The sequence below is a fragment of the Onychomys torridus genome, chromosome 12 (genome assembly GCF_903995425.1).
Source record: "Onychomys torridus chromosome 12, mOncTor1.1, whole genome shotgun sequence".
Classification (NCBI taxonomy): Eukaryota; Metazoa; Chordata; class Mammalia; order Rodentia; family Cricetidae; genus Onychomys; species Onychomys torridus.
Genome location: NC_050454.1, coordinates 1,642,386 through 1,664,882, shown reverse-complemented (window position 1 = coordinate 1,664,882; position 22,497 = coordinate 1,642,386). Strand labels below are relative to the sequence as shown.

Sequence of the window (22,497 nt, the reverse complement as noted above, 5' to 3'; positions counted from 1 at the left end):
CCCCCTCTCTCCAGGCCTAGCAATGCCAGGTGCACCTTCCCGGGGGAACCCAGAGGAAAAGAAGGAGAAAGGGAGGCGATAAGGAAGAAGGCTCTCAGGAGGGATCTTCGCAGATCCATCTGGGCCGCCTGCAAGCGCGAAGCACAGGCTGCCCCAGTCGGGTCTGGCCTGGAGAGCCCGAATTGGCCTTTTCAGCAGCCCCCTGCCCCAGCCCTAGAGTCACTCCATCCTCAGCCCCTCCCGCACGACGCTGCTGCGGCCCAGGAGCCCGGCCCCTCCACGTGCCAGCGGACCCGCCCCCGCCCGGCCCCCAGCACCCTCTCCGGGCTGGGTCAGCCTCCCGCCTCCCGGGCGGAGGGGTGCGAGACCGCATTGCAAGCGCCCCCTGCCGCCTCTCCGGAGACCAGGAGGCGGCTCCCGTGCAGACCCCAGCCGGACCCGGACGCCCCTGCAGATGGGCCAGGGCGGAGCAGCTAGCAGGGCACCGCCCTCGGCCCGCCCGCCGAGGAGGGCACGCTAGCGGGAGGCTGTGCCTGCGGCGCGCGCCCGGGGACCCGTCGCACTCTGCGCTCGGCCGCCGGGGCTGAGGGGACGGGACGGGTGAGGGCGCGGGCTCAGCGGGCCGGGAGCTGAGTCAAGGCCAGAGGCCGAGAAGCCAAGGGAAGCAAGAGGACAGTGCGCCGAGATGGCGGCCTCGGCGGCTGCAGCGGCGGCGGCGGCGGGGGAAGGGATGGAGCCTCGGGCGCTGCAGTATGAGCAGACCCTGGTAAGTGAAACCTAAGGGGTGCGCTATGGCACCACTGCTGCAGGTTGCCCTAGGAAGTGTGAGGACAGGCGGCCTACCATAGCCCGGCCTCAGCCTTCCTCAGCTGTGGAAACTGAGGTTCGGGACCCGACAGGCTGTAGGTTCAGGTTCGGAGTGTTGGAAACCTGCTTGCTGGTTTCTGGCTGAGGCTGGTGGCCTGCAGAGGACAATGACACCAGGTGCTTGGCCCAGGTGTCCTTCCCCTTACTCGCTTCACACACGTTTTTGTTTTTCCCAGTTACCACTCGAGCCCAAAGTTACAGCACCCCAGTACCCTTTCTAAGTACCATCCATACCTCTGAACTTTGTCCACACGCCTGTCCACATTCAACACCCTCCCTGCGTCCCTACTATGGCATGGCCCTAAGCTGGGCACAAAGACTGTTGTAGGCAAGTGATCAGATCAAACCCACCCCTGCCTTTAAAGGCTCAAAGTCCAGCGTTGACAAGAACCCCTCAGTTGAACTTTTGGGAAAGGTGGCTTCTCACCTGAAGCTTTAGGGTTGACGCAGGAAGTAGGAATGGGCGTGAGAAATGGAACCTTTGTTCGGGCTGGATCTAGGCAGGTACCCCACCACCAGCACCCACGCCCATGGAGTGTCCCTTGACCTCGTAAGAAGCAGGGGTCCTGAGCTTTGAGATGATTCATAGCCACCACTATGGGGAAGACATTCACCTTCATGTCACTAGGGTGGGGGGCCCAAGGCCTGCAGGAAGAAACGGGCCCTCTGGCTCCTTTTTATCAGCTTAGGCTGGAATTTGCCCAGGAAGGTGGCAGGGAGGAACCTCTTTTAGAGAGGACTGTAACTGAGTCAGGGAGGTGCCCAATTACCAGAGACTGTCTGAAACAGGATAACTGGGAGAGGTGGTAGCTTAAGTAGCTTGACGCTCGCTCATGGAGGCAAGCCCTTTTGTTGGTGATGGTCAGGGAGAGGGACATTTGGCCATGGGAGCCAGGCACTTAACCTCTGAAATGGCATCTCTTTTGCACCAGCCGCCGCCGCCGCTTCTCCCTGTGTCTCTGAAGTGAGTTCTCAGGGTCAAGCTTTCCGGGCTCTGGCCTCTCCCACTTCCCTCCTACCCTTTTGTCTTGCCCTCACCTCCTCCCACCTGCTCCAGTCTCTTCCGCCTCCCAGCTCCCGCTCTTCTTTCCTATGTATTCCCTCTCCCCTCTGCTTCTCCCTGCCCTCTGTCTCACTCTGTGTCTCTATCATCCCTCCCCCCCCCACCACCACAAACCCCAACCCCAACAGGAGCCCTTTGTGTCCTGAAGCTGGGCGGGTGGCAGCCAGAATCTACTCCTCCCCACCCCCCAACACACGCCCAGCTTGGCAGGTCCAGCCATAACTCTGTCCCTTCCCATCAGCCTCGTGTCCACAGTCACAGCCTTGCCATCCACAGCCTCTGCTGTCTCCCAGGGTCTGTCACTTGTCCCAAGTGCAGTTCCAGAGGAGGACTGAAACCACCCAGCACTGCCTTACACACCCAAAGAGGCTTTCCACTTTCAGCTGACGGGTTCACTGGGGTTTGGGAGTGGAGAATGAGGGCAAGGGATTAGGGTGGGTGGGAAGGGTGCCGCTGAGTTGGTCACAGGCCAACGGCCCAGCGGGAACGTGATAAGGATTGGGGCTGGGACCTCCTAGGCCCAGCTCGGCTGCCCTCAGCTCCACCAGCCTCTTATTGTTGCTCATACATACGCCCTTGACCATCCCTTGTTCTCTGACCTTCCCGCCTCCCACTTTCTCACTGTGCCTTAGGTTTTTCCATCTTTCCCTGCTCTGGACCCTTCCTCTCCTCCCCAGTGCCCTCACCCCTGGCTCGATAGAAGAGGGGACTGATTATTCTACCACCCCCAGAGTTGTGTCCCTGTACCTTGCCTGTCCCCATCACTCTGGCCAAGACAGCCCCCGCAGTCTACAATGTACATTGTTCCCACACTCCGAGCTGAGTGAAAACTGGATTCAAGATGGGGTACACAGTGTGGGAGCTGAGCAAAGGGGAGTCAAAACCCAGGAACCCTCCCCATACCCCCACTTCAGCCACACATGCTAATGCCGCATTTTGTCTATCGCTCCAGATGTATGGCCGGTACACTCAGGAACTTGGGGCCTTTGCCAAAGAGGAAGCTGCTCGGATTCGCCTGGGAGGGCCTGAGCCCTGGAAGGGGTCCCCTTCTGCCCGGGCTCCCCCAGAGCTCCTGGAATATGGACAGAGCCGATGTGCCAGATGCCGCAGTGAGATCTGGATAGGGGGCAGGGACCTGGCTGTTCTATCCTGGGGAAGGCAAAGACCGTTAGAGCTGCTCGTGGGGGGTGGGGAGAGACAGAGAAGAGTAGGATCACTCTGGTACCAGTTTCTCTATGGATCTTCCCTTCCCTGCTTCCAGTTTGTTCTGTACGCTGCCACAAGTTCCTAGTGTCCCGGGTTGGTGAAGACTGGATCTTCCTGGTCCTGTTGGGGCTCCTCATGGCATTGGTCAGTTGGGCCATGGACTATGCCATCGCTGTCTGTCTACAGGGTGAGGGTCAAGGCTGGGAACAGCCAACCTGTTTCCTCCATGCCACAGTTGTTTAAGTAACTTGGCTACTGGCCACTTTGTCTGGCCAGGCTGACTGCCCATCTCCAGGCATAGTGCCTGCTACTCGCATAGACCACACCTTCCTGCCTGCCCTCCGTCTTATCTATGATGGGCTTTGTCCCAGTGAATGCCTCCTAGGGCCTCCCCATCTCTCTGTGCCCCAGCTCTGTGCCCTTGTCCTATCAGTGTGTCCCAGTGTCAGGCAAGGTGTGGATATGTGTACTGGAAGTCCACCAAGCATGTCCTGTGCCCACAGCTCAGCAGTGGATGTCCCGGGGCTTAAACACCAACATCTTACTCCAGTACCTGGCTTGGGTTACCTACCCCGTCGTCCTCATCACTTTCTCTGCTGGATTCACCCAGATCCTGGCCCCCCAGGCTGTCGGTAGGATAGGGTGGCTTGGGAGGAGGGGCGGCCAAGCTTCCTGAATGAGGCCCATCAGACAGCTTTCCTGGACATGTCCGTCCGCAGGGTCTGGCATCCCCGAGATGAAAACCATCCTTCGCGGAGTGGTACTAAAAGAATACCTCACCCTCAAGACCTTTGTAGCCAAGGTCATTGGGCTAACCTGTGCCCTGGGCAGTGGGATGCCCCTGGGCAAAGAGGTAATCGCAGGTCGGGGAGTGAAGGAGTCCCTCCCATTGGAAGAAAAGGTCAGGCCAAGGTGCGGAAGGCCCCATCCCGACTCACAACCCACCCCTACCTCCAGGGACCCTTCGTGCACATCGCCAGCATGTGTGCTGCCCTTCTTAGCAAGTTCCTCTCCCTCTTTGGGGGTATCTACGAGGTAAGAGGAGAACCCTAAGATCTGGGGGACAGGGGCTGCTGAGCCCCAACTGACACCGTGTCCCCAACCCTTGCCAGAATGAATCCCGGAACACGGAGATGCTGGCCGCCGCATGCGCAGTAGGAGTGGGCTGCTGCTTTGCAGCACCCATCGGAGGTAGGCACGGCTCCGCTCAGCATAGCATAGCCCCACAGTGGGCCCCTCCCCCTCGGCCCCTCTTCGCCTGGGAGTAAGTCCACAGGCCGATGTCCTCTGCCCCCTTGCAGGGGTCCTATTCAGCATTGAGGTCACCTCCACCTTCTTCGCTGTTAGGAACTACTGGCGGGGCTTCTTTGCGGCCACCTTCAGCGCCTTCATCTTTCGGGTCTTGGCAGTCTGGAACCGTGATGAAGGTGGGGATGTTGGTGGCAGCGAGGGCATCTGGGGTAGTTCAAGTGCGACACAAGTTTACCTGCCACCGCCTCTGCTTCTTCCCCTCAGAAACCATCACTGCTCTCTTCAAAACTCGGTTCCGACTCGACTTCCCCTTTGACCTGCAGGAGCTGCCAGCCTTTGCTGTCATTGGGTCAGGAGCTTCCGGGAGGGGGTGGGGCTGGAGGGGGTCTCCACCAGAAGACCTCCCCTCTACCTTGGTGCTTCTTTCTTCTCCAGTATTGCCAGTGGCTTCGGGGGAGCCCTGTTTGTCTACCTGAACCGGAAGATCGTCCAGGTGATGCGGAAGCAAAAGACCATCAACCGCTTCCTCATGAGGAAGTACGTTGGCCACAGACTCTTTTCCAGGCTGTTCTGGGCTGTCTAAGGGAGAGAGGGGGCCACTGAGGGTTTGAAGTAGAGGCCCAGTCAAAATGAGACAAGAGCCAGGCGCAGGGCCACACACCTATCTATACAATCCGGGCACTCCAGAGGCTGAGGCAGGATTGTGGCAAGTTCTGAGCCAGCCATGGCTCCAGTGTAACGCTGGGTCTGTCAGATGAAAAGGTAAAAGACAGCTACGCTAGGGAAATCCGCTGGTGTTTCCAGGCTGATGCTGACTTGCACACATGGGAACCACCTGGGATCTGTTACTTTTGAATCGAAGTCAGTGGCAGAAGCACTTGGGATAAAAGACCAAGGTTTGCTTGGGTTTTCAGGCCTGGTCCAGGTAGCAGACCGTGTTTGTACCTCAGTTTACCCCATGGCCAGCGTGGATGGCTATTTTTTTGATCTCAGAACTGAGAATGGGAAGGCACGTGGGACAGAAGTGCTTTCTGCAGAACTCCTTCCACGCTACCATCGCTGTTTTTTTGAGACAAAGTCTCACTCTGTGGCCCAGGCTGGCCTTGAACTCTGTGTGCCGGGCTCACACTGCTCTCACTTAAGTCACAGTGGCAGAGGCTTCTTTAAATCTTCACACTACTAGCCCCTCAGCTGGGCTTTTGAGAGCCGAGGCGGTCACAGCTCAGACTCGTCCAAGAAAGGGCTAGAGATGGGTTTGCTGTTGCTGCACGCTCAGAGAAGGACCCTGTACTCAGTTCTTAGAATAATCCCAGTCCACCGTCACCCTTGGAGCTGCGGCGTCAAACGCAGTAAGAAGGGCCTGCTCTCAGGCTCTGTGCCTTGATATATAAGCCCTGCTCTGATGTTAGCCCCGAGGTATGTAAGGGCGCCTGGCCTGTGATCAGCCCCTGGGAGGTATGTCCCTTTTATCTGATGATGTCAAACGTCTGCCTCTAGACGGCTGCTCTTCCCGGCACTAGTGACTCTGCTCATCTCCACTCTGACCTTCCCCCCTGGCTTTGGACAGTTCATGGCTGGACAGGTAGCCCTATCCCAGAAATGTGACCCCCACCCCACATACCCAGATGCATTCCTTTCCAAAGCCAAGAGTCCCAGCATGCCCAGGATGCCTTGTACCCGTGGACCCCTACGGGCCTCTTCCTGGGGTCCTGTGCCCCAGCCTACAGCGTTCTCTTCACTCCAGCTCTCACAGAAAGAAACCCTAGTCACGCTGTTTGACAACCGGACATGGGTCCGCCAGGGCCTGGTAGAGGATCTAGAACTCCCGAGCACATCGCAGGCCTGGAGCCCACCACGTGCCAATGTCTTCCTCACTCTGGTTATCTTCATTCTCATGAAGGTGAGACTCCCACCACGGCTAGAATCCACCAATGTCTACCCAGGCCACTAGGTGCAGGGGCTATCCCAAGCACTTACCGTGTATTCAGAACATTATGAGAAAGGTACCCTTACCCCTGTCTTAAAGATGGGAGTCAAAACACGAAGTAACTGCCAAAGCAGTTAGTTGGGTGAGAGGATTTGAACCCGAGCCTTCTGGTTCCAGAGTCCTGTCTTTTCCCTTCACCTCTGGGGATTCTGGGTTAGCTGGGAAGATTGTGCCTGGTAGATGGGCAAGGCCTTCCCTGAGGCCTCTGGTTTGAACCCATCCTGCCTACAGTTCTGGATGTCTGCACTGGCCACCACCATCCCAGTGCCCTGTGGGGCCTTCATGCCTGTCTTTGTCATTGGTGAGTCTGCAGCTGCCTGCCTTCCAGCCTGCACCCTTCATAGCCCCTGTCTGTTCCTTGTGGATCCCTTCTCTGCCAGGAGTGTGTGTTGACCCAGCTCTAGCCCAAACCCCCCACTCCCATGGGATCGCCCCCTATACTAAATCGCCCACTGGCCCCTCCCCCACCCTCTGACCCTCTCTCTTCCTAGTGTTCCCCCACTACCTCTTTCTCTTCCTAAAACCCTCCCTGAAGGAGCAGCATTTGGGCGGCTGGTGGGTGAGAGCATGGCCGCCTGGTTCCCAGACGGGATCCACACAGATAGCAGTGTCTACCGGATTGTACCTGGAGGCTATGCCGTGGTTGGTGAGCACCCAGTTCGGTTTGCCTTGTGGTGCTGGGGAGCAGACCCAGGGGATTGCACAGCTGTGCACGTATTTCCAGTCCAGCAGTGCCTCAAGTCTGCCTCTGCATTGGAAGACCCCTGGCCCAGGCAGACTCTGAGGCTCTGGTGCCCCCTGCTGGCAGGGCCGTAGGCCCAAGCACTCTATGGGGCCACCCTGAGGGACTCTAAGCAACCCTTGCCCTGGGGAAGGGAAAGTCTCCTGGGGACTGAGCATGGCTGTCCCCAGGGGCAGCCGCACTTGCCGGAGCAGTGACACACACGGTATCCACGGCTGTGATCGTCTTCGAGCTCACGGGCCAGATCGCCCACATTCTGCCTGTCATGATCGCGGTCATCCTGGCTAACGCTGTCGCCCAGAGTCTGCAGCCCTCCCTCTATGACAGCATCATCCGCATCAAGAAGCTGCCCTACCTGCCTGAGCTGGGCTGGGGCCGCCACCAGTATGAAGGGCCCAGTGCAAAGAGGGTGGGAGTTAGGGGTAGGCCTCCCGGGACCCTTCCCCCCCTCCAGCAAGATCCCAAACTAGTAAGGCTGAGATCCCAGCTGTTGTGCTCTGGGTCAGAGATGCCCTCACCTGGGAGATCTGTAGCTGGCCTGTACTGACCCAAAGGGAGGGTGGAGAACAGCCTGGGCCCTCCACTCCTGTCCCCTGTGGTTCTCCAGCCTTCCTCATGACTCGGGGATGGTGGTACTCTGGGCCAGTCTTCCATGCTGAGCGCACACTGAATGCCTGACTCTATCCCCAGGCAGTACCGGGTGCGAGTAGAGGACATCATGGTACGGGATGTGCCCTATGTAGCTCTCAGCTGCACCTTCCGAGACCTGCGCTTGGCACTGCACAGGACCAAGGGCCGGGTGTTGGCTCTAGTGGAGTCCCCTGGTGAGGCCAAGAGGGGTCCCAGGTGTTACGAGCGTCTCCTAGGGCCTCAGCTCAGGAAGAGATAGGGAGCCCAGAACCAGTCTCCTTGTTCTGTATCAGTCAAGACTCAGGCAGGGTTTTCCTTTAGATGTGCCGTGTGTGTCCGGGGCCCCAGCTTGGGTTTGGGAAGAAGGTCGAAAGTAGGAGCTAGCTCCCTCTCCACCCCTGAGCCTCCGCCCTTGTTCTGCCCAGAGTCCATGATCCTGCTGGGCTCCATCGAACGCTCACAGGTAGTAGCATTACTGGGGGCCCAGCTGAGCCCAGCACGCCGAAGGCAGCACATGCAAAAGCTAAGAAAATCCCAAACGTCTCCACCATCAGATCAGGAGAGCCCCCCCAGTTCGGAGACGTCCGTCCGCTTCCAGGTAAAGGAAAATGTTCCACGACCACACAGATTTTGAAGTGTCATATCGGGAGGTTCTGAAGCACACCCCCGGCCCCTTCCTGTTCTGTGCAGGTGAACACAGAGGACTCAGCCTTCTCTGGATCCCATGGGCAGACCCACAAGCCCCTGAAGCCTGCTTTAAAGAGAGGGCCCAGCAACAGCACAAGCCTCCAGGAAAGTACTGCAGGTGAGCCATTTCTATCCCACCTCAGACAAAGCCTGAGCCCACCATGCATGGATGGGGCTGCCCCGGGGGATAGGGTGGAGCTGGAAAGGCCTCCCCCTTGCCTTCTGCACCTTCCCCCTAACCAACTTGCCCCTGCTGGCTTTGGAACACAGGCAACATGGAGTCAGCAGGCATTGCCCTCAGAAGCCTCTTCTGTGGCAGCCCGCCTCTGGAGGCTGCTTCAGAAGTGAGTAGGCCGGACACCCCCTCCTGCCTGCCCAGCCCCCTTCTGACTCTCCCACTCTGCCTGCCTCTGCCCTCCTGTCAGCTCTGCCCCTGCAGTGTGCCCTTCTTCCTGGCTTCTGTCTCGCCCGTCACACCCCCTCTCCCCATAACCTCTCTGCTTTGGCTCTGACAAAGTTGGAAAAGTCAGAATCCTGTGACAAGCGCAAGCTGAAGCGTGTCCGAATCTCCCTGGCGGTACGTGTGCCCCTCTCCCTGCAGCGCAGGAGCATCAGGCAGGGAGGGCCGGGGTCCAGGTGGGACAAACCTCCCAGAACCAGGGCTACATCCACCTCCCTTCCTGCCTTCCTCTTAGAGTGACTCGGACCTGGAAGGCGAGATGAGTCCCGAGGAGGTAAGGTGGCGGTAGACGAGATGATTTCCTTCCTGGGTGTGTTGTCGTCCTGGCTCAAGGATCACAGGGAGGAAAAAGGGCTGAGAGGAGCGTCAGACTCCCTCTCCCTGATCCTCAGTCTCGCCGTCAGATCTTAGAGTGGGAAGAAGAGCAACTAGATGAACCTGTCAACTTCAGCGACTGCAAAATCGACCCTGCGCCCTTCCAGCTGGTAGAGCGGACCTCTCTGCACAAGGTAGGGCAGGGTAGGTCTGGACCAGTGTGATAGTATGCAAGGGAGGCATGAGAGACTTGATGCCGTCCTTTAAAACATCCTGCTTTAGGCCATGAGCGCCTGGGAGCCAGGACTCCTCAGCCCTGTCCTGCTCCTTGGTGGAGCCAGGCATCATTTTTCCTCTGCTCAGACTTACCCCAGGGAATTCTGGACCAAAGCAGCAACAAAGACACAGTTTGAACTGGGTGGAAGCCAGGAGGCCAGGCCAGGGTCAGAGCTAGGCAGGAGGTTGGCAGAACCCAGCAAGGCTGACACACACCCACGCTGGAAAAAAAAGGGGTGGGGGGGTGGTGAGAAACAGGCCAGATAAGAAAATCTAATAAACAGACTAACAAACAGTTGAGAAGGGTGAGGCCACTTCAGGGAAGAGATAAACAAACATGAGAGACGTCGGTAGGGGGCTTGGAATGTCAGACCCCGAGAGTCTGACTTCAGGCATGTCAAAGGAAAACTGGTGGAGCAGACTCAGAAAGGCTGTTCCTCCACAAAGGGGGCAGGAGCAGGACGAGTAAGTACAGGTGGATGGAGGTAGGCAGGGGCTCCCAAGAGTGGGGTAGCTGGCACCACTGGGTTCCTGAAAGCTGCCCTGTAAAGGCAGGGAATGCAGGCTTCCCAGCCAAAGCCAAGGGGTATTTTTTTAACAGACTTTTTGTGTGTGTGTGACCTGAGGATTGAACCCAGGGCCTTGCGCTTGCTAGGCAAACACTCTACCACTGAGCTAAATCCCCAACCCCTTAACAGACTTAATGTGTAAGCCTCCATTGGCAGGTACAGGCCAAAGTGACAGGTGTGGGTCAGTGGTCCCCAGCTTGGGTGGCTAGCTTAGATACAGACTGTTGCTAAAAAGTCAGCATAGCACGTACAAGCAGAGCCCATGATGGGAAGGAGAGGAGACAAAAGAAAGACAGTACAGCAAAAAATAAAGGAACTTAGACCCTTTTAAATAAAGGCCTTAGATCAAGATGGGGGAACTGCGGTACTGTGGCGAAGGAAAAGGAGATCGGCCAGACCAGACTACAAGCTGCCTTTCTTCCCCAGGCACCAGCCATCTCCTTTTTCCTTTAGTGAGACAGGATCTCACATAGCCCAAGTAGGCCTCGAACGCTTGACAATCTTCCCGCCTTGGTGTCTCTGGAGATTTCAGGCACATGCCATCATACCCAGCTGTGACACCCTTGTTTCTGTCATCCATAATTTTGATGATAAGAACACTGGCATGCCTTGACTGCTTGCTGTGTGCTGGGCACCATGCTAAGATCTTCACACACGCGTAATTGAATTCTCACTCTAGCCCGTGGGAAGTAGCCGAGCTGGCCCCGACCAGAAACAGTCTAACCCAAAAGCCTGCCTTAACTAAGTGATTCGGTGAGAAAATCCATTGTCTGCATCAGTTTAGCAGAGTCAGGCCCAGGGCACAGATCTGGCCCTGCTCTCAGAATTCAGAAGGCCACGCTGTCCTTTCCTTGTCAGTGCAATTCACTGTTCCCAGGCCTAAGAAATTTGGGCCCTCCAAAGGGCTCCCTGGTGTCCAATTAAATTAAAATGAAAAAGAACAAAGTAGGTGTTTGTTACAAACTTAAACTGTCACAGGAGGGGGAAGAAGCCGCTGAAGAACCACTAACAAAAGTACAAAGAACTGGAGTGATAACATACAAGATTAGAATTCTAGAGATTAGAGTCTAAATTAGAATCTACTTATTAAGAGAGCAGGAAGCAGTAACCCACTTAGGTTCTGGAGGGGGACTTTCAGAGGGTCAGAATCCATGAGACTAGTTAGGAACCCCTCGGTGGCAGCTAGCTACAGTGGATAGAGAGGAAGCCAGAGTGCCAGGATGACGGCAAGACTGGCTAACCCAAATCCTCTCCCTGCTGCTTACAAGCTCACTCGGCTGTAGAAGTTAAGCAAGTTAGTTAGCCTGTCTGGGTTTCCTTACCTATGTAGAGGTGGCATAAACTGAGTATGGTGGTGTATGCTGGCACTCAGGAGGTAGAGGATCAGATAGTCGTCTAGGAACTATATAGCAAGTTCAGTCATCCTGAGATATGTGAGACCTTACTTCAAAACAGAAAAGTTGGCCAGGCAGTGGTAGCACATGCCATTAACCCTAGCATTTGGGAGGCAAAGGCAGGCGGATCTCTGTGAGTTCGAGGCCAGCCTGGTCTGTGGGGTGAGTTCCTGGACAGCCAGAGCTGTTATACAGAGAAACCCTGTCTTGAAAAACAAACAAACAAAATCAAGACATGTAAAGCCTGGAAACGAGGTGCAGCAGAATGGCAGGCTGGCGTGGGCCATTCTAGGGGGTCCTGGGTGACGCTCAAGTTTTAAAAAAAGCCATAGAATGCAGATCCCCGCCGGTGAGCGGGGAGGCAGGAAGCAGGGAAGCTCATTCTGCTGCTGCCTCAGCGCTGGTGAGGACCACCGTGAGGCATGACTAGGGAGGATGGCACAGACGTAGAGCAGTCAGCCTGGCGGCGGCTGCCAGACACACATTGTTCACAGACCTACAGAAGCACATTGGCTGCTTGGTCATCACTGTGGTTGGGAAGAAGGTATAAGAGAACTGTTTAACAGGGTCCTTGGAGAAGGTGAGCTGGATTATATGACCAGAGGCTAAGATTACAGTAACATACCTTATAGGAACAGACCTTCTCCCAAGGATCCTGGTAAGGCTAAATTAAGGCTAATCTGTAGCATGTAGGGTTTAAGTTATATAACAAGAGATTGCTAACTGTAGGTTTTGAAGAAACATGACTTCTTCAAAAAATGAGTTGCTTTTTTTTCTTTTTCTTTTTTCGGTTTTTCAAGACAGCATCTCTCTGTGCAGCCCTGGCTGTCCTGGAACTGGCTCTGTAGACCAGGCTGGCCTTGAACTAAGGTGTGCGCCACCAAAAAACTGAATTTCTAAGATGGGTGTGGTACCACACACCTATAATCCAGTACTTAGGAGGCTGGGGCAAGAGCAGACTATGAGTTCAAGGCCAGCCTGGGCTAAACTAGTGAGACCTTCCAAAAGAAGCAAAACTGAACTTAATAGTGGAGCCACAGCTTGGTGGGGTAGGAGACCTCCCCAGCATGGATGGTAGAGCTCTGGCTTTGATCCCCAGAACCAGCAAACACGGAGACCATTGCTTCTTTATAAGTATGTTCATATTCCAGATGGAGGAAATGGGGAAAATTCCTAAGCCCCTTCCCATAAGTTAGTGTGAGAAAACATTTAAGACAAGACATGAGGTGCTGAGGAAGCCGTTAGTGCTGCGCATCTTGGTTCACCTGTTATGTCAAGAGGTTCACAAGTCCACCCAGAACAGCAGATAACAAATTCCAGGAAATGCTGCCAGCTCTTTGCAAGACAGCAAATGGAAAATGCTGATAATGTGAAGGTGGTCACATCTGATCGCTGGGGAAGAAACAACACAAGCAGCCTCGAGGCTTTGGGTTCTGAGCTTTGGGATGCAGGACCTTCTCATGGCACCTCCCTCCGTCAGTGCCTCCCACAGTTCTATTCCACACACCCCCATTTTGACCTGGACCCCTTTGCCTGTGCTTCCGAGCTGCCCCTTTGAATGTCAAGTTCGGTGTTTCCTCTCCCTGCTCTGCAGACCCACACCATATTCTCACTGCTGGGAGTGGACCATGCTTACGTCACCAGCATCGGCAGACTCATTGGAATCGTGACCCTAAAGGAGGTGAGATGACAGAGCCAAGGCCACTTCCACATGGCTCCCCCAGGGGAGGTGCCGGAGGGGTCTGAGGAGGGAGCAGATGCCCGACTCTCTTACCTTTCCAGCTCCGGAAGGCTATTGAGGGCTCTGTCACAGCACAGGGTGTAAAAGTCAGGCCACCCCTTGCCAGTTTCCGGGACAGCGCCACCAGCAGCAGCGACACAGAGACCACTGAAGTACATGTGCTCTGGGGGCCGAGATCCCGCCACGGCCTCCCACGTGAGGGCAGTCCCTCTGATAGTGATGACAAGTGCCAGTGAACCCCTCACTGGATGGCCCATATTCCTTCTGCAAGCAGCAGCAACCAGAAGCTGGAACTCAAGTCCACTCTAGCTGTGGGCTGCCAGCTCCTCCGTCCTCCAGCGGGCCTACCTGGAATGTAACTCAACCTGCCTGCTGGAGGATCAGCAGTGCCCTCCCTGGTAGGATGAGGTACGGTCATGTGGCCCTTGCCCACTCTTTGAGAAAAGGGCAGAACTAAAAATGGGTTTATACTGGAACTTCCAATGACAAGATGTATATAGAAATTTACAAAGATTTTTATATTAATTTAATAAACAATAGAATAAAGTAAACACCTAATTAGCCACTCATGTATAGAACACTTGTGCTATTGGCTCATGTTTTCATCTTGGATCCTCTTACCTGCCCAAGCGTATGAGACTCATGCCCGAGGGCTCCACTGCCTGACCAGCAACACCTGCCTGTGACACCCCCTAACACTGGCTACAGCCTTCCATTCCCCCAAGAAGAGCACTGCCTTCTTTCCCAAGGACAGCTACCCCGTCATGACTGTCCATTCGTTGGCACAAACCTTCCTGCTGCCCAGGTGGCCCCCTTGTGGTCCTCTCTGAGAGAACATGGCACTCCTTTTTCCAGTTCCGCCCTACTGAGGACTCTGTAGGCGCCCACACGGACCCTGCCATGCTGGGAAAGGGCCAGGGCTGAGGGGACGGAGGGGCAGGGAAGGGGGAGAGGGCACACCCTTTCATCATTCCAGTGCCTCCCAGAGAAGATCGGCTCAAAGAACAGACCAGAAACCCCCTGTCTTTAGGAAAAAAAGGTTTAGAGACTGGAGAGGAAGCACAGCAGCGCCCAGCTGGGCAAGGGGACCCTTCGGGGATGGCTCCATCTGTAGACTCCAGGAGGGCAGGAGCCAGCCCCATGGGTGCAGGTGGTTCAGTCAAACGTGTGGACTCAGTGAACAGAGAAGCAGAAGAGAAGGGCCCAAGGGAGGGTGGAGGTGGTGGCCAGGCTTCCTCCATCCCCACCCTCCCAGCCCAGCCACACGACCCCCTCAGGTTCACGTCCCAGGAGGAAATGTGACGTTTTGGATTCAAGAAACATGAACGTCACTGTCTGCCACAACTGTAGCCATGCCCCAGGGGTCCCGGGCAATCCCCGGCAAACCCCAAGAGTGGAAGCAGTACATGCGCCCTTAAACCTGGCCCCTGCCTCCTCTCCAAACACTTTCATGCAAAACACACAATGGAGAAGTGAGCGCTCCCAGAAGCCCTTGGAGCTCCAGAGCTTGTGGCCGCAGAGGCTCTGCCCCAGGCAGCAGCCAGGGGAAACATGCCACCACTGGGCATGTCTGAGTCACTGGTCCTCAGCCTCCACCTCATCCTCATCTAAGGATGTGACCCCAGAGGAGGCCACGTCAGAGACTTGCTGCTGCTGCTGCCTTTCCCAGCTGCCTACAGGCAGTGGGCAGAGCAGCCGGCAGTCCTTGCAAGAATCCTCCTCCTCGGCAGGGGAAAGGCAGGACTCCGTGAGTGATGAATTGTAAAGCGAGTCCTGGGCCTCCAATGGACCCAGGCTGCGGAAGGCACTTTCCCGGCTGGGGGGCAGTCTGGCAAGGAGCAGCTCTTCACCCAACATCTGGGAGGTCATCCTGGCCGGGGAGCCCAGCAACCCATCCTCCAGGCTGCACAGACTGGAGCACAGGGTGTCTGGGGACACGGTCTGGGAACAGTCGCTCTCTGGCTCCACAGAGCCCTGGCGCACTGGCCGGGAGAATCGACGACCTGTGAGGAGGTCCTGGAGGTGGGGCCCCAGAGACCCAGTCAAGTCTGTGAAGGGAAGAAAAAAGAAAAAGAAAACACAGCTTTGCCAACCTCATTTCAGTCGGAAGTCACATGGCCACAGACTTCCCACCCCCTCCCCCACCATCATAGCTGTGGGGGCAGGGGTCAACAGGAGTGTCCATAGGAACTGGATAACCCGAACAAGCCTGAATTTTTGATGCCTTCGTTCCTTTCATGGTGGATTAGAAATTCTAATATTTACTTTATAGTGTTAGAACAAGAGTTTGAGACAGAGGAGATAAATGCAGGCCTGCTGTGTGATCACACAGGTTGCTCAAAACAGTGAAGCTTGCTGAATTGCCTGGTTCTGCTCCCTAAGTAGGGCATCCAAAGCATGGGACTGTGCCCACCAGAAAAAGCTATGCACTTTTAAAAATTTGCTCAAAGATTCCACACACACTTTCAAAGTTAGCCTGGGCTACATACTAAAGTAGCCTGAGGCCCTTGCTCAAAAACAAAATTTTAAAAAAGACAAAAAAAAAAAAAAAAAGAATCAGAAAATACTTGTGGAGTTCCACCTTGGCCTTAAGCATTCAAATCAGTCCCCTCTGGACCACAGTGCTTTAAATGCAGGTTTTGGCCTTGAAAACCTTGTTAATTATCTAGAGGAGCAGGAACTAATAGGTGATCTTCAAAGACAAAGGGTTGGGGTTGCAGGTAGGGGTCCTGTGAAGCCAGACACCAGAGCTGCAGGGAAAGCTAGCCACAGAGTCCCAGATCGAAGAAGAAAGGAGGACTGCACAGCCCCCAGGGTTGCAAGCACTGGCCCAAAGCAAGACCCACAGGCTAGAACACAAAGATGCTGAGCTGAAGCCAGAATCCTGCCGACCAGGCCCAGCATGCCTTCCTGTTTGCTTGGGATCACTGCCCTGGGAGGTGCTGGGTACTGTACTCATCTGTCCTGCCACGGCCAACCAAAGCCACCTCAAAGAGGTAAAGGCAAGGGTACCACAGATCCTTCTGGAAACATGACTGTACTAGGGGGGCGGGAAGAGGCCCCAGGTTCTCTGGGCTTCTTTATTCTGAGAACTATAGGGCTCACTACACATAGGGAGAGAAGAAAGATGGTTCAGCCTGTAGAAAAGAGCTGTTCCATTTCCAAACTGCTAGTTTCCCAGTGACCTTTGGCCTTGGAGTGTCAAGGTCAGCCTAGGCAGTCTATTTCCTCCTCCTATCTGGAAGGCAAATGGTGCCTCTGGGAGGCTTAGAGTGAGTCACCACACCTACCAGGCATGCCCACCCCAAGTGGAAGCAGCAGTACAAAGTGGTCCTCACCTGAGTCAGTTCCCCCAGTGAAGTCTTCATCATAAGAGTCGTCGGTGGAATCATCCCCATCCACCGAAGACCATGCTCGGAGCTTAGCCTCTGCAATAGCGAACTGCTCGGCCACTCCTGTCAGAGAGACACAGCATTCACTGGCACAGGAGCTGAGCTAAGACAGGAGATGTCCCTGAGGGAAAACTCCAGCCCCCATGCCAGATCCAGTGAGCTCAGAGGCAGCAGCCCTGTGACTAATTCCTTCGCCGCTACCCACCTGCTGCAAAGCGAGCTTCTTGTTCACCCTCGCTGAGGTCTGAATAGGAGGAAAAGGCGGATTCCAAAGCTGCAGGGGAGTCGCTGGGCTTGCTCCAGCCCTTCCATTCGATCAGGTGAGCCACACGGCCCTGGGCCATGGCTGTGGGCTTAGTCACGTGGTCCTTCACCACCTGGGAAATCCCTGGAGGTGGGACGGAGAAGTTGGGTTAAGGGGGAGGACTAGGGAATAGCTGCAGGGAAGTAGGTGAAGAGTGTTAGAATGTCTCTCCTTTGGGCAGGAAGAAGGGCTGGGATTGGTTGGGGGTTTTCCTTTAATAATCTATTTCTATTTTGTGTGCATTGGTGTTTTGCCTGCATGTATGTCTGTGTGAGGGTGTTGGACCCTAGAGTTATAGACAGTTGTGAGCTGCCATATGAGTGCTGGGAATTGAACCCAGGTCCTCTAGAAGAACAGTCAGTGCTCTTAACCACTGAGCCATCTCTCCAGCACCAAAGAATCTCTCTCTCTCTCTCTCTTTCTCTCTCTCTCTCTCTCTCTCTCTCTCTCTCTCTCTCTCTCTCCTTTTTTTTTTGGGGGGGGTTCTTTGAGACAGGGTTTCTTTGTGTAGTCCTGGCTGTCCTAGAACTCACTCTGTAGACCAGGCTGGCCTCAAGATCTGCCTGCCTCTGCATCCCCAGTGCTGGGATTAAAGGCATGCACCACCACTGCCTGGCTGGGCTAGGATTGATTTGCAAATTCCCACAGGAATCAGTCCCACAAGACATGAGGAAAGAAAGACAAAGTGGGCAGAAGAACGGAAGTGGGGTGCATACCATGCAGGGAAGATCTGGCCAGCGCAGCAATCTCCTGGATGGTTAGGGCTCTCCGGGACTTGGGCAGCATGGCGACTGTGTCTCCAACATTCACCTTGAATAACACCATCAGAAGGTAAGTGCCCCTCAGACAGAAATGACCTTCTTCCCAACATGCTCCTCCCTATCACAAGGTATCAGCGGGAGCTGGGAGCTGGAAGAATGCCAGGACGACAACACACAGGCCCTAGTGGCTACTGGCATGCAGAAAAGGCTAAGAAGCTGGAGTCTATGAACTGTCCTCCTAGGGAGCAAGGGAGACTCAGGCCCAAGGGACAGAACTGCAGCTGAGCCTCCAGTTCCCCAGCTCCCAGCAGGGGAGGAGACAGCTGAAGAAGTGAAGATCTGTGGAACAGAACCTCTGAAGACAGAGAAAGGTTGGGCGGTGGTGCTGGCGGTGGTGGTGGTGCTGGTGGTGGTGCTGGTGGTGGTGCTGGTGGTGGTGCTGGTGGTGGTGGTGCTGGTGGTGCTGGTGGTGGTGCACGCCTTTAATCCCAGCACTCAGGAGGCAGAGACAGGCGGAACTGAGTTCAAGGCCAGCCTGGCCTACAGAGGGAGTTCCAGGACAGTCAGGGCTACCCAGAGAAACTCTGTCTAGAAGAAAACAAATCAAGACAGGAAAGGAAAGGAGACAGAGACAGCTAAGGTAAAGACTCAAGCTTCTCCCTCTACTGTCATTAGATACATGTCCCAGCTCTTTCTAGGCTGCCTATCAGAACCACACGTTCAGCATAACCAAAGCTAAACCATTCTCTCCCTCACATGTGGCTTTCCAACTTCCTTTTTATCAACCACCGTTCTCCATTTCACTGGGGTCCCTACCTCAGAATTACCATCCACTCTCCCCCTAAGCTTTGCCTGTGTGTATCTGATCTTAAAACCTAGTGAGGGGCTAGGATGTAGCTCAGTTGGCACAACGCTTGCCTATCATTCAGGAAGCATTGTGTTTGGTCTCTTGCAGCTGTGGTACATAATGCCAGCACCTGGGAGTTGAAGGCAGGAGGATCAGGAGATTAAGGTCAACCTCGGCTACCTAGCAAGTCAAGGCCAGCCTGAGCTACATAAGACCAAATAAATAAATAAATAAATAAATAAATAAATAAATAAATAAATCCAAACAACTACCACCCCCATAACAGATAATCCTTATTGATGATGCCTCCAAGCCTTCCCCGACCCCGTTTCCTGTCTGTCTGTTCTGTCCCCACTGCCACTGCCCTTAAAACCTCTGTGCCCCTCCCCAGGTTGGCACAGGTCATTGATCCCTAACCATCCAAGCTACTTTTTTAGCCTAGAAGTTTGTGGATATGATCTTTCATGCTTCAGCACTTCCCATAAGCTGGCTTTCCCAACTTCCCAATTTTAACTGAAACGTCACCCCTCAGAGGAGCCTTCCTAGATCCTCTGTCCTCTCACTGGACTCTCCAGTTAATCACTATTTTCTATCATTGCACCATTAATGGAGCCAGCTTGCCAGGTGTAAATATGGCTCCCTCTGTTGGTCTTTATCTCTTTAAAGAATTCTGTCTGTTATGGTTACTGCTCCAACCCAGGGTTTAAACAGTGCCTGGTAATAAGTAAACATATGGCCTGAATGAACAAGACAAGATATATATATATATAGTGTGTGTGTGTGTGTGTGTGTGTAAAATGTGTGTTACAGCTTCCCAAAAATACAATGAATCAAAATGTCATTTCAAATTTTGTACAATGATGCATATACATGAAATGTCATAATGAAAACCATTATTTTGTATGCTCACTAAAATTTAATCTTAAAAAATTGGTTTTTGCCCGGGCAGTGGTGGCGCACGCCTTTAATCCCAGCACTCAGGAGGCAGAGCCAGGTGGATCTCTATGAGTTCAAGGCCAGCCTGGTCTACAAATCGAGTTCCAGAAAGGTGCAAAACTACACAGAGAAACCCTATCTTGGGGGAAAAAAAAATTGTTTTTTTTTTTGGCGTGTATGTGTGTGTATTTGGTTTTTCGAGACAGGGTTTCTTTGTATAGTTTTGGAGCCTGTCTTGGAACTCATTCTGTAGCCCAGGCTGGCCTCAAACTCAGAGATCTGCCTGCCTCTGCCTCCTGAGTGCTGGGGTTAAAGGCCTGCGCCTCCACCGCCCAGCGGGGAAAAAAACTTTTTAGAGAGATGGAGAAAAGGCTCAGTGGTTAAGAGCATTTGCTGCTCTTACAAAGGACCCAAGTTTGGTTCCCAGCTCCCACATCAGGTGGCTCACAACCTCCTGCTGGTAATCCAGCTCCAGGAGATCCAACACCTCTGGGCTCCATGGGCAAACCCACAAACAGATGCATACACTTAATTAATTTTTTTTTTTTTTTTTTTTTTTTTTTTTAGCTGAGGATTGAACCCAGGGCCTTGTGCTTGCTAGGCAAGTGCTCTACCACTGAGCTAAATCCCCAATCCTTAAATTTAAATTTTTTAAAAAAGAAATCATATCGTCTTTCCTAGGCTCTCCCTCTGTTGTTCGGGCTCTTAAGGACTCCATAAGGAGCGCTGTGCCAGTCCCTGGCCCTCCTTGAAGTCATTTCTGCCCAGTGCTATCCAGCTCCCCCACCTTGCCTGTCAACAAGCAGCCTGCCTGCCTCCAGGGAAGGAACCAGCTTTTTAGGCCAAGAGGGCCATCCTTGCCTCATGAAATGTAACAACTGTCACTTCGTAATAGACTTACTCCTTTCGTTTGCCTCTCCACCCCTCGGGCATGCGTGCCGCTCTGCTCCATACTGCCTTGTGTCACTCCCGAGGGAGCAGGAGAAGGTAGGGTCAGAGTTCTCATCCATCTGGGCTCCTAACTCCATCCTGTACCTGACTTAATGCTCCTTGACAAGCCCCAGCAAATGTTTTCCTTGGCTGAACATAATTGATGCACACACCCCCTTCCCAGCATTACCTAATTCTCCTCCATCATGGTTGGTTCCACCTGGCACAAGAGGCCTCCACCTGCCCCTTGACCTCAGGCCCATCAGTCCGTCCCTCTCCTTCAGTACCTGGCTGACAGGGCCTCCAGATTGGCGCCGATAGCCTCTGGCCAGGCCTGTGGGAAGGAGAACCTGCCGGGTGTTTCCTGGCTCGCTCTCCCTCCCTCCCCTCGCTTCCCCTAGCCGCTGCCATCCATGAAGGGGCGACGCTCCGCGCAGCTGCGGCCCTGGCCCAGAGAAAAGGTGTATATCTCCGTGGCAACCCATCACCATGCAACAGGGTCTCCCGGGATACGGCCTGGGATGCGCTGACGTCAGCACCGAAGGCGCTAGCAAGCCAGCCTGCTGGCAGCAAGCCGAGCTGAGCAGACCGGCGCGGGGGCGGCCTGCCGGATAGCGCCTCCGCTTGCAGGAAAAAGAGTCCGAAGCAGGATGGTGAGGCAGGAACAGGGAGGGGTTACACGAACCCTAAATGTGAACACCCCCCCCCCAACACACACACACACGCGCACACACACACACACAAACATGCACAGAAAAGGCCCAGCACCTCTGGCAAGTCCTGGCTGTCTACAGAAGAAGGACGCGGGGACCGGCTCCAGCCTCGGAGAGTCCGAGCAGATCCCAAAGAAGACAGAGAAAGACCACGAGGGAGTTCGATCCACTCCACAGCCCAGGCAGGGTCCGAAGCCACTGAAGAGTAGGAGGAAAAGGGGTTCGTCTGGATCCCTACTTCTACCAAGATTCCCATTTTCATCATGTTGCCATGTCATTTTTTTATTACCCTTCCCCCATCTCTCAGACAATCTGAGACCACCACGTACTCTCCCGTACCCTGAAACCCCCATCCTACATTTCTGCCCTTTTGTGGCATCTTCCTCTACAAATATTTTGCCATCAAAACGTAAGGTGAAGCCCAAAGGTGGGTAAATTCTGCCTTCCCCAGTTTCTCAGCCCTTGGAAAGTACATGAAAGTCTTCCACTAATACTGCCGCCATCTCCCGCTTTCCCTCTCCTCCCTCTCCAATCTCAACTGGTCTAGGACTCTATTCTTTTCCAGCAAACCCATGGTTGTTTTTTAAGTTTTCGCCCTTCTAAGTCATTCCCTAATAGCCCCAGCCTGGGTCTGGTTCCAGTATCTACACCACAGTGATTTTCCTCTCGGTATCTGGTGTGCCTTCCTCCTCAGCTTCCCATCACCTCCCAGATCACATCCATGGTCTCTGGTCTCACCTCTGCGACTTGTCTGACAAGTCCATCTTCCTCCAGGCCCTTCACGCTGCCACAGAAACATTTTGCCCAGCACAGAAATCATAGGCATGCTGGCTGTGTCGATGCAGAGAACCCAAAGCTCGAACTGCTTCAGGCTCAGCTCCCAGTTCTATTCTTGTTTTGGCTCCGGATGCTGAGCTAGTCCCCTCCCCACTTGGAACTTGTGCCTAGTCACATAAGGAGAACACTCCTCCTGTCTCATAGCTTTGAGGAAGTGGGAGTGCCAGGGGCCTAGCCAAGTTCTCTGGGGCTTATGGAGCTGCAGCTCAGTCCTTAGCTTACACAGTGCCAACTGGCCATGTACAGAACAACTAACCTTTTAGCTGGAGCAGCCGGCTCTGTCCCTGAGCCTCAGCCAGGTGGTGGTCCCCAGAAATGCTACCAACCAGAAAGAAGACAGGTTACTGGCTATCCTTGCCCCCCCCCCCCCCTCCCCGCTGGTACCTCGGGACTCTCAAGGCTAGCGCTAGGTCAGCCAAAGTCTTTCCTAACTACAGAAAGGGCTGGCTTTCTGAACTCCAAGCAGACCAGGGAAATTACAGCACCCTGCTGCTTCTCAAATTCATAACCCATGAGGTTAATCCGGGGACTACAAGTCCCAGAATTCATCAAGGGAAGTAAAAATCTCAGCCAGAATTTAGTTGTAGAA

General features: G+C 54.3%; 2 protein-coding genes across 4 annotated transcripts; one reads left to right on the top strand and one right to left on the bottom strand.

Moving 5' to 3' along the window:
• The first annotated feature begins 324 nt into the window (after positions 1-324).
• On the top strand, positions 325-13,766 carry Clcn2 (chloride voltage-gated channel 2). Of its 2 annotated transcripts, XM_036203951.1 has the most exons (24): positions 327-766; positions 2,883-3,039; positions 3,192-3,323; positions 3,640-3,768; positions 3,856-3,989; positions 4,094-4,171; positions 4,249-4,327; positions 4,438-4,563; positions 4,652-4,736; positions 4,823-4,924; positions 5,885-5,969; positions 6,132-6,287; positions 6,606-6,675; positions 6,910-7,020; positions 7,287-7,500; positions 7,807-7,940; positions 8,172-8,344; positions 8,437-8,551; positions 8,704-8,777; positions 8,951-9,010; positions 9,129-9,167; positions 9,298-9,402; positions 13,042-13,128; positions 13,230-13,766. In XM_036203951.1, exons 1-24 carry the CDS (start codon positions 686-688, stop codon positions 13,422-13,424), a joined length of 2,721 nt encoding a protein of 906 aa, XP_036059844.1. In that variant the 5' UTR covers positions 327-685; the 3' UTR covers positions 13,425-13,766. The 2 variants fall into 2 exon arrangements, with proteins under 2 accessions (XP_036059846.1, XP_036059844.1); XM_036203953.1 differs by lacking the exon at positions 8,951-9,010 and having other exon boundaries at positions 325-766.
• Positions 13,767-14,209: 443 nt separating this feature from the next.
• On the bottom strand, positions 14,210-22,222 carry Fam131a (family with sequence similarity 131 member A). Of its 2 annotated transcripts, none has more exons than XM_036203955.1 (6): positions 22,165-22,222; positions 21,127-21,269; positions 17,601-17,694; positions 16,786-16,968; positions 16,527-16,643; positions 14,210-15,236 (listed from the first exon to the last, which is right to left on the bottom strand). In XM_036203955.1, the coding sequence occupies exons 3-6, from the start codon at positions 17,668-17,670 to the stop codon at positions 14,764-14,766; spliced, it is 843 nt and encodes a 280-aa protein (XP_036059848.1). In that variant the 5' UTR covers positions 17,671-17,694; positions 21,127-21,269; positions 22,165-22,222; the 3' UTR covers positions 14,210-14,763. The 2 variants fall into 2 exon arrangements, with proteins under 2 accessions (XP_036059848.1, XP_036059847.1); XM_036203954.1 differs by lacking the exon at positions 22,165-22,222 and adding an exon at positions 21,810-22,093.
• Positions 22,223-22,497: the final 275 nt, after the last annotated feature.

Coding starts and splice junctions, on each gene's coding strand:
- Clcn2 (XM_036203951.1), top strand. CDS start 686: ATGGCGGCCTCGGCGGCTGCAGCGGCGGCGGCGGCGGGGGAAGGGATG. Junction 3,990..4,093: donor GGATGCCCCTGGGCAAAGAG/GTAATCGCAGGT, acceptor CCCTACCTCCAG/GGACCCTTCGTGCACATCGC. Junction 4,564..4,651: donor AGTCTGGAACCGTGATGAAG/GTGGGGATGTTG, acceptor TCTTCCCCTCAG/AAACCATCACTGCTCTCTTC.
- Fam131a (XM_036203954.1), bottom strand. CDS start 21,897: ATGCCTATGATTTCTGTGCTGGGCAAAATGTTTCTGTGGCAGCGTGAA. Junction 21,270..21,809: donor TTGTCAGACAAGTCGCAGAG/GTGAGACCAGAG, acceptor CCTACTCTTCAG/TGGCTTCGGACCCTGCCTGG. Junction 16,969..17,600: donor GGCCAGATCTTCCCTGCATG/GTATGCACCCCA, acceptor TCCCACCTCCAG/GGATTTCCCAGGTGGTGAAG.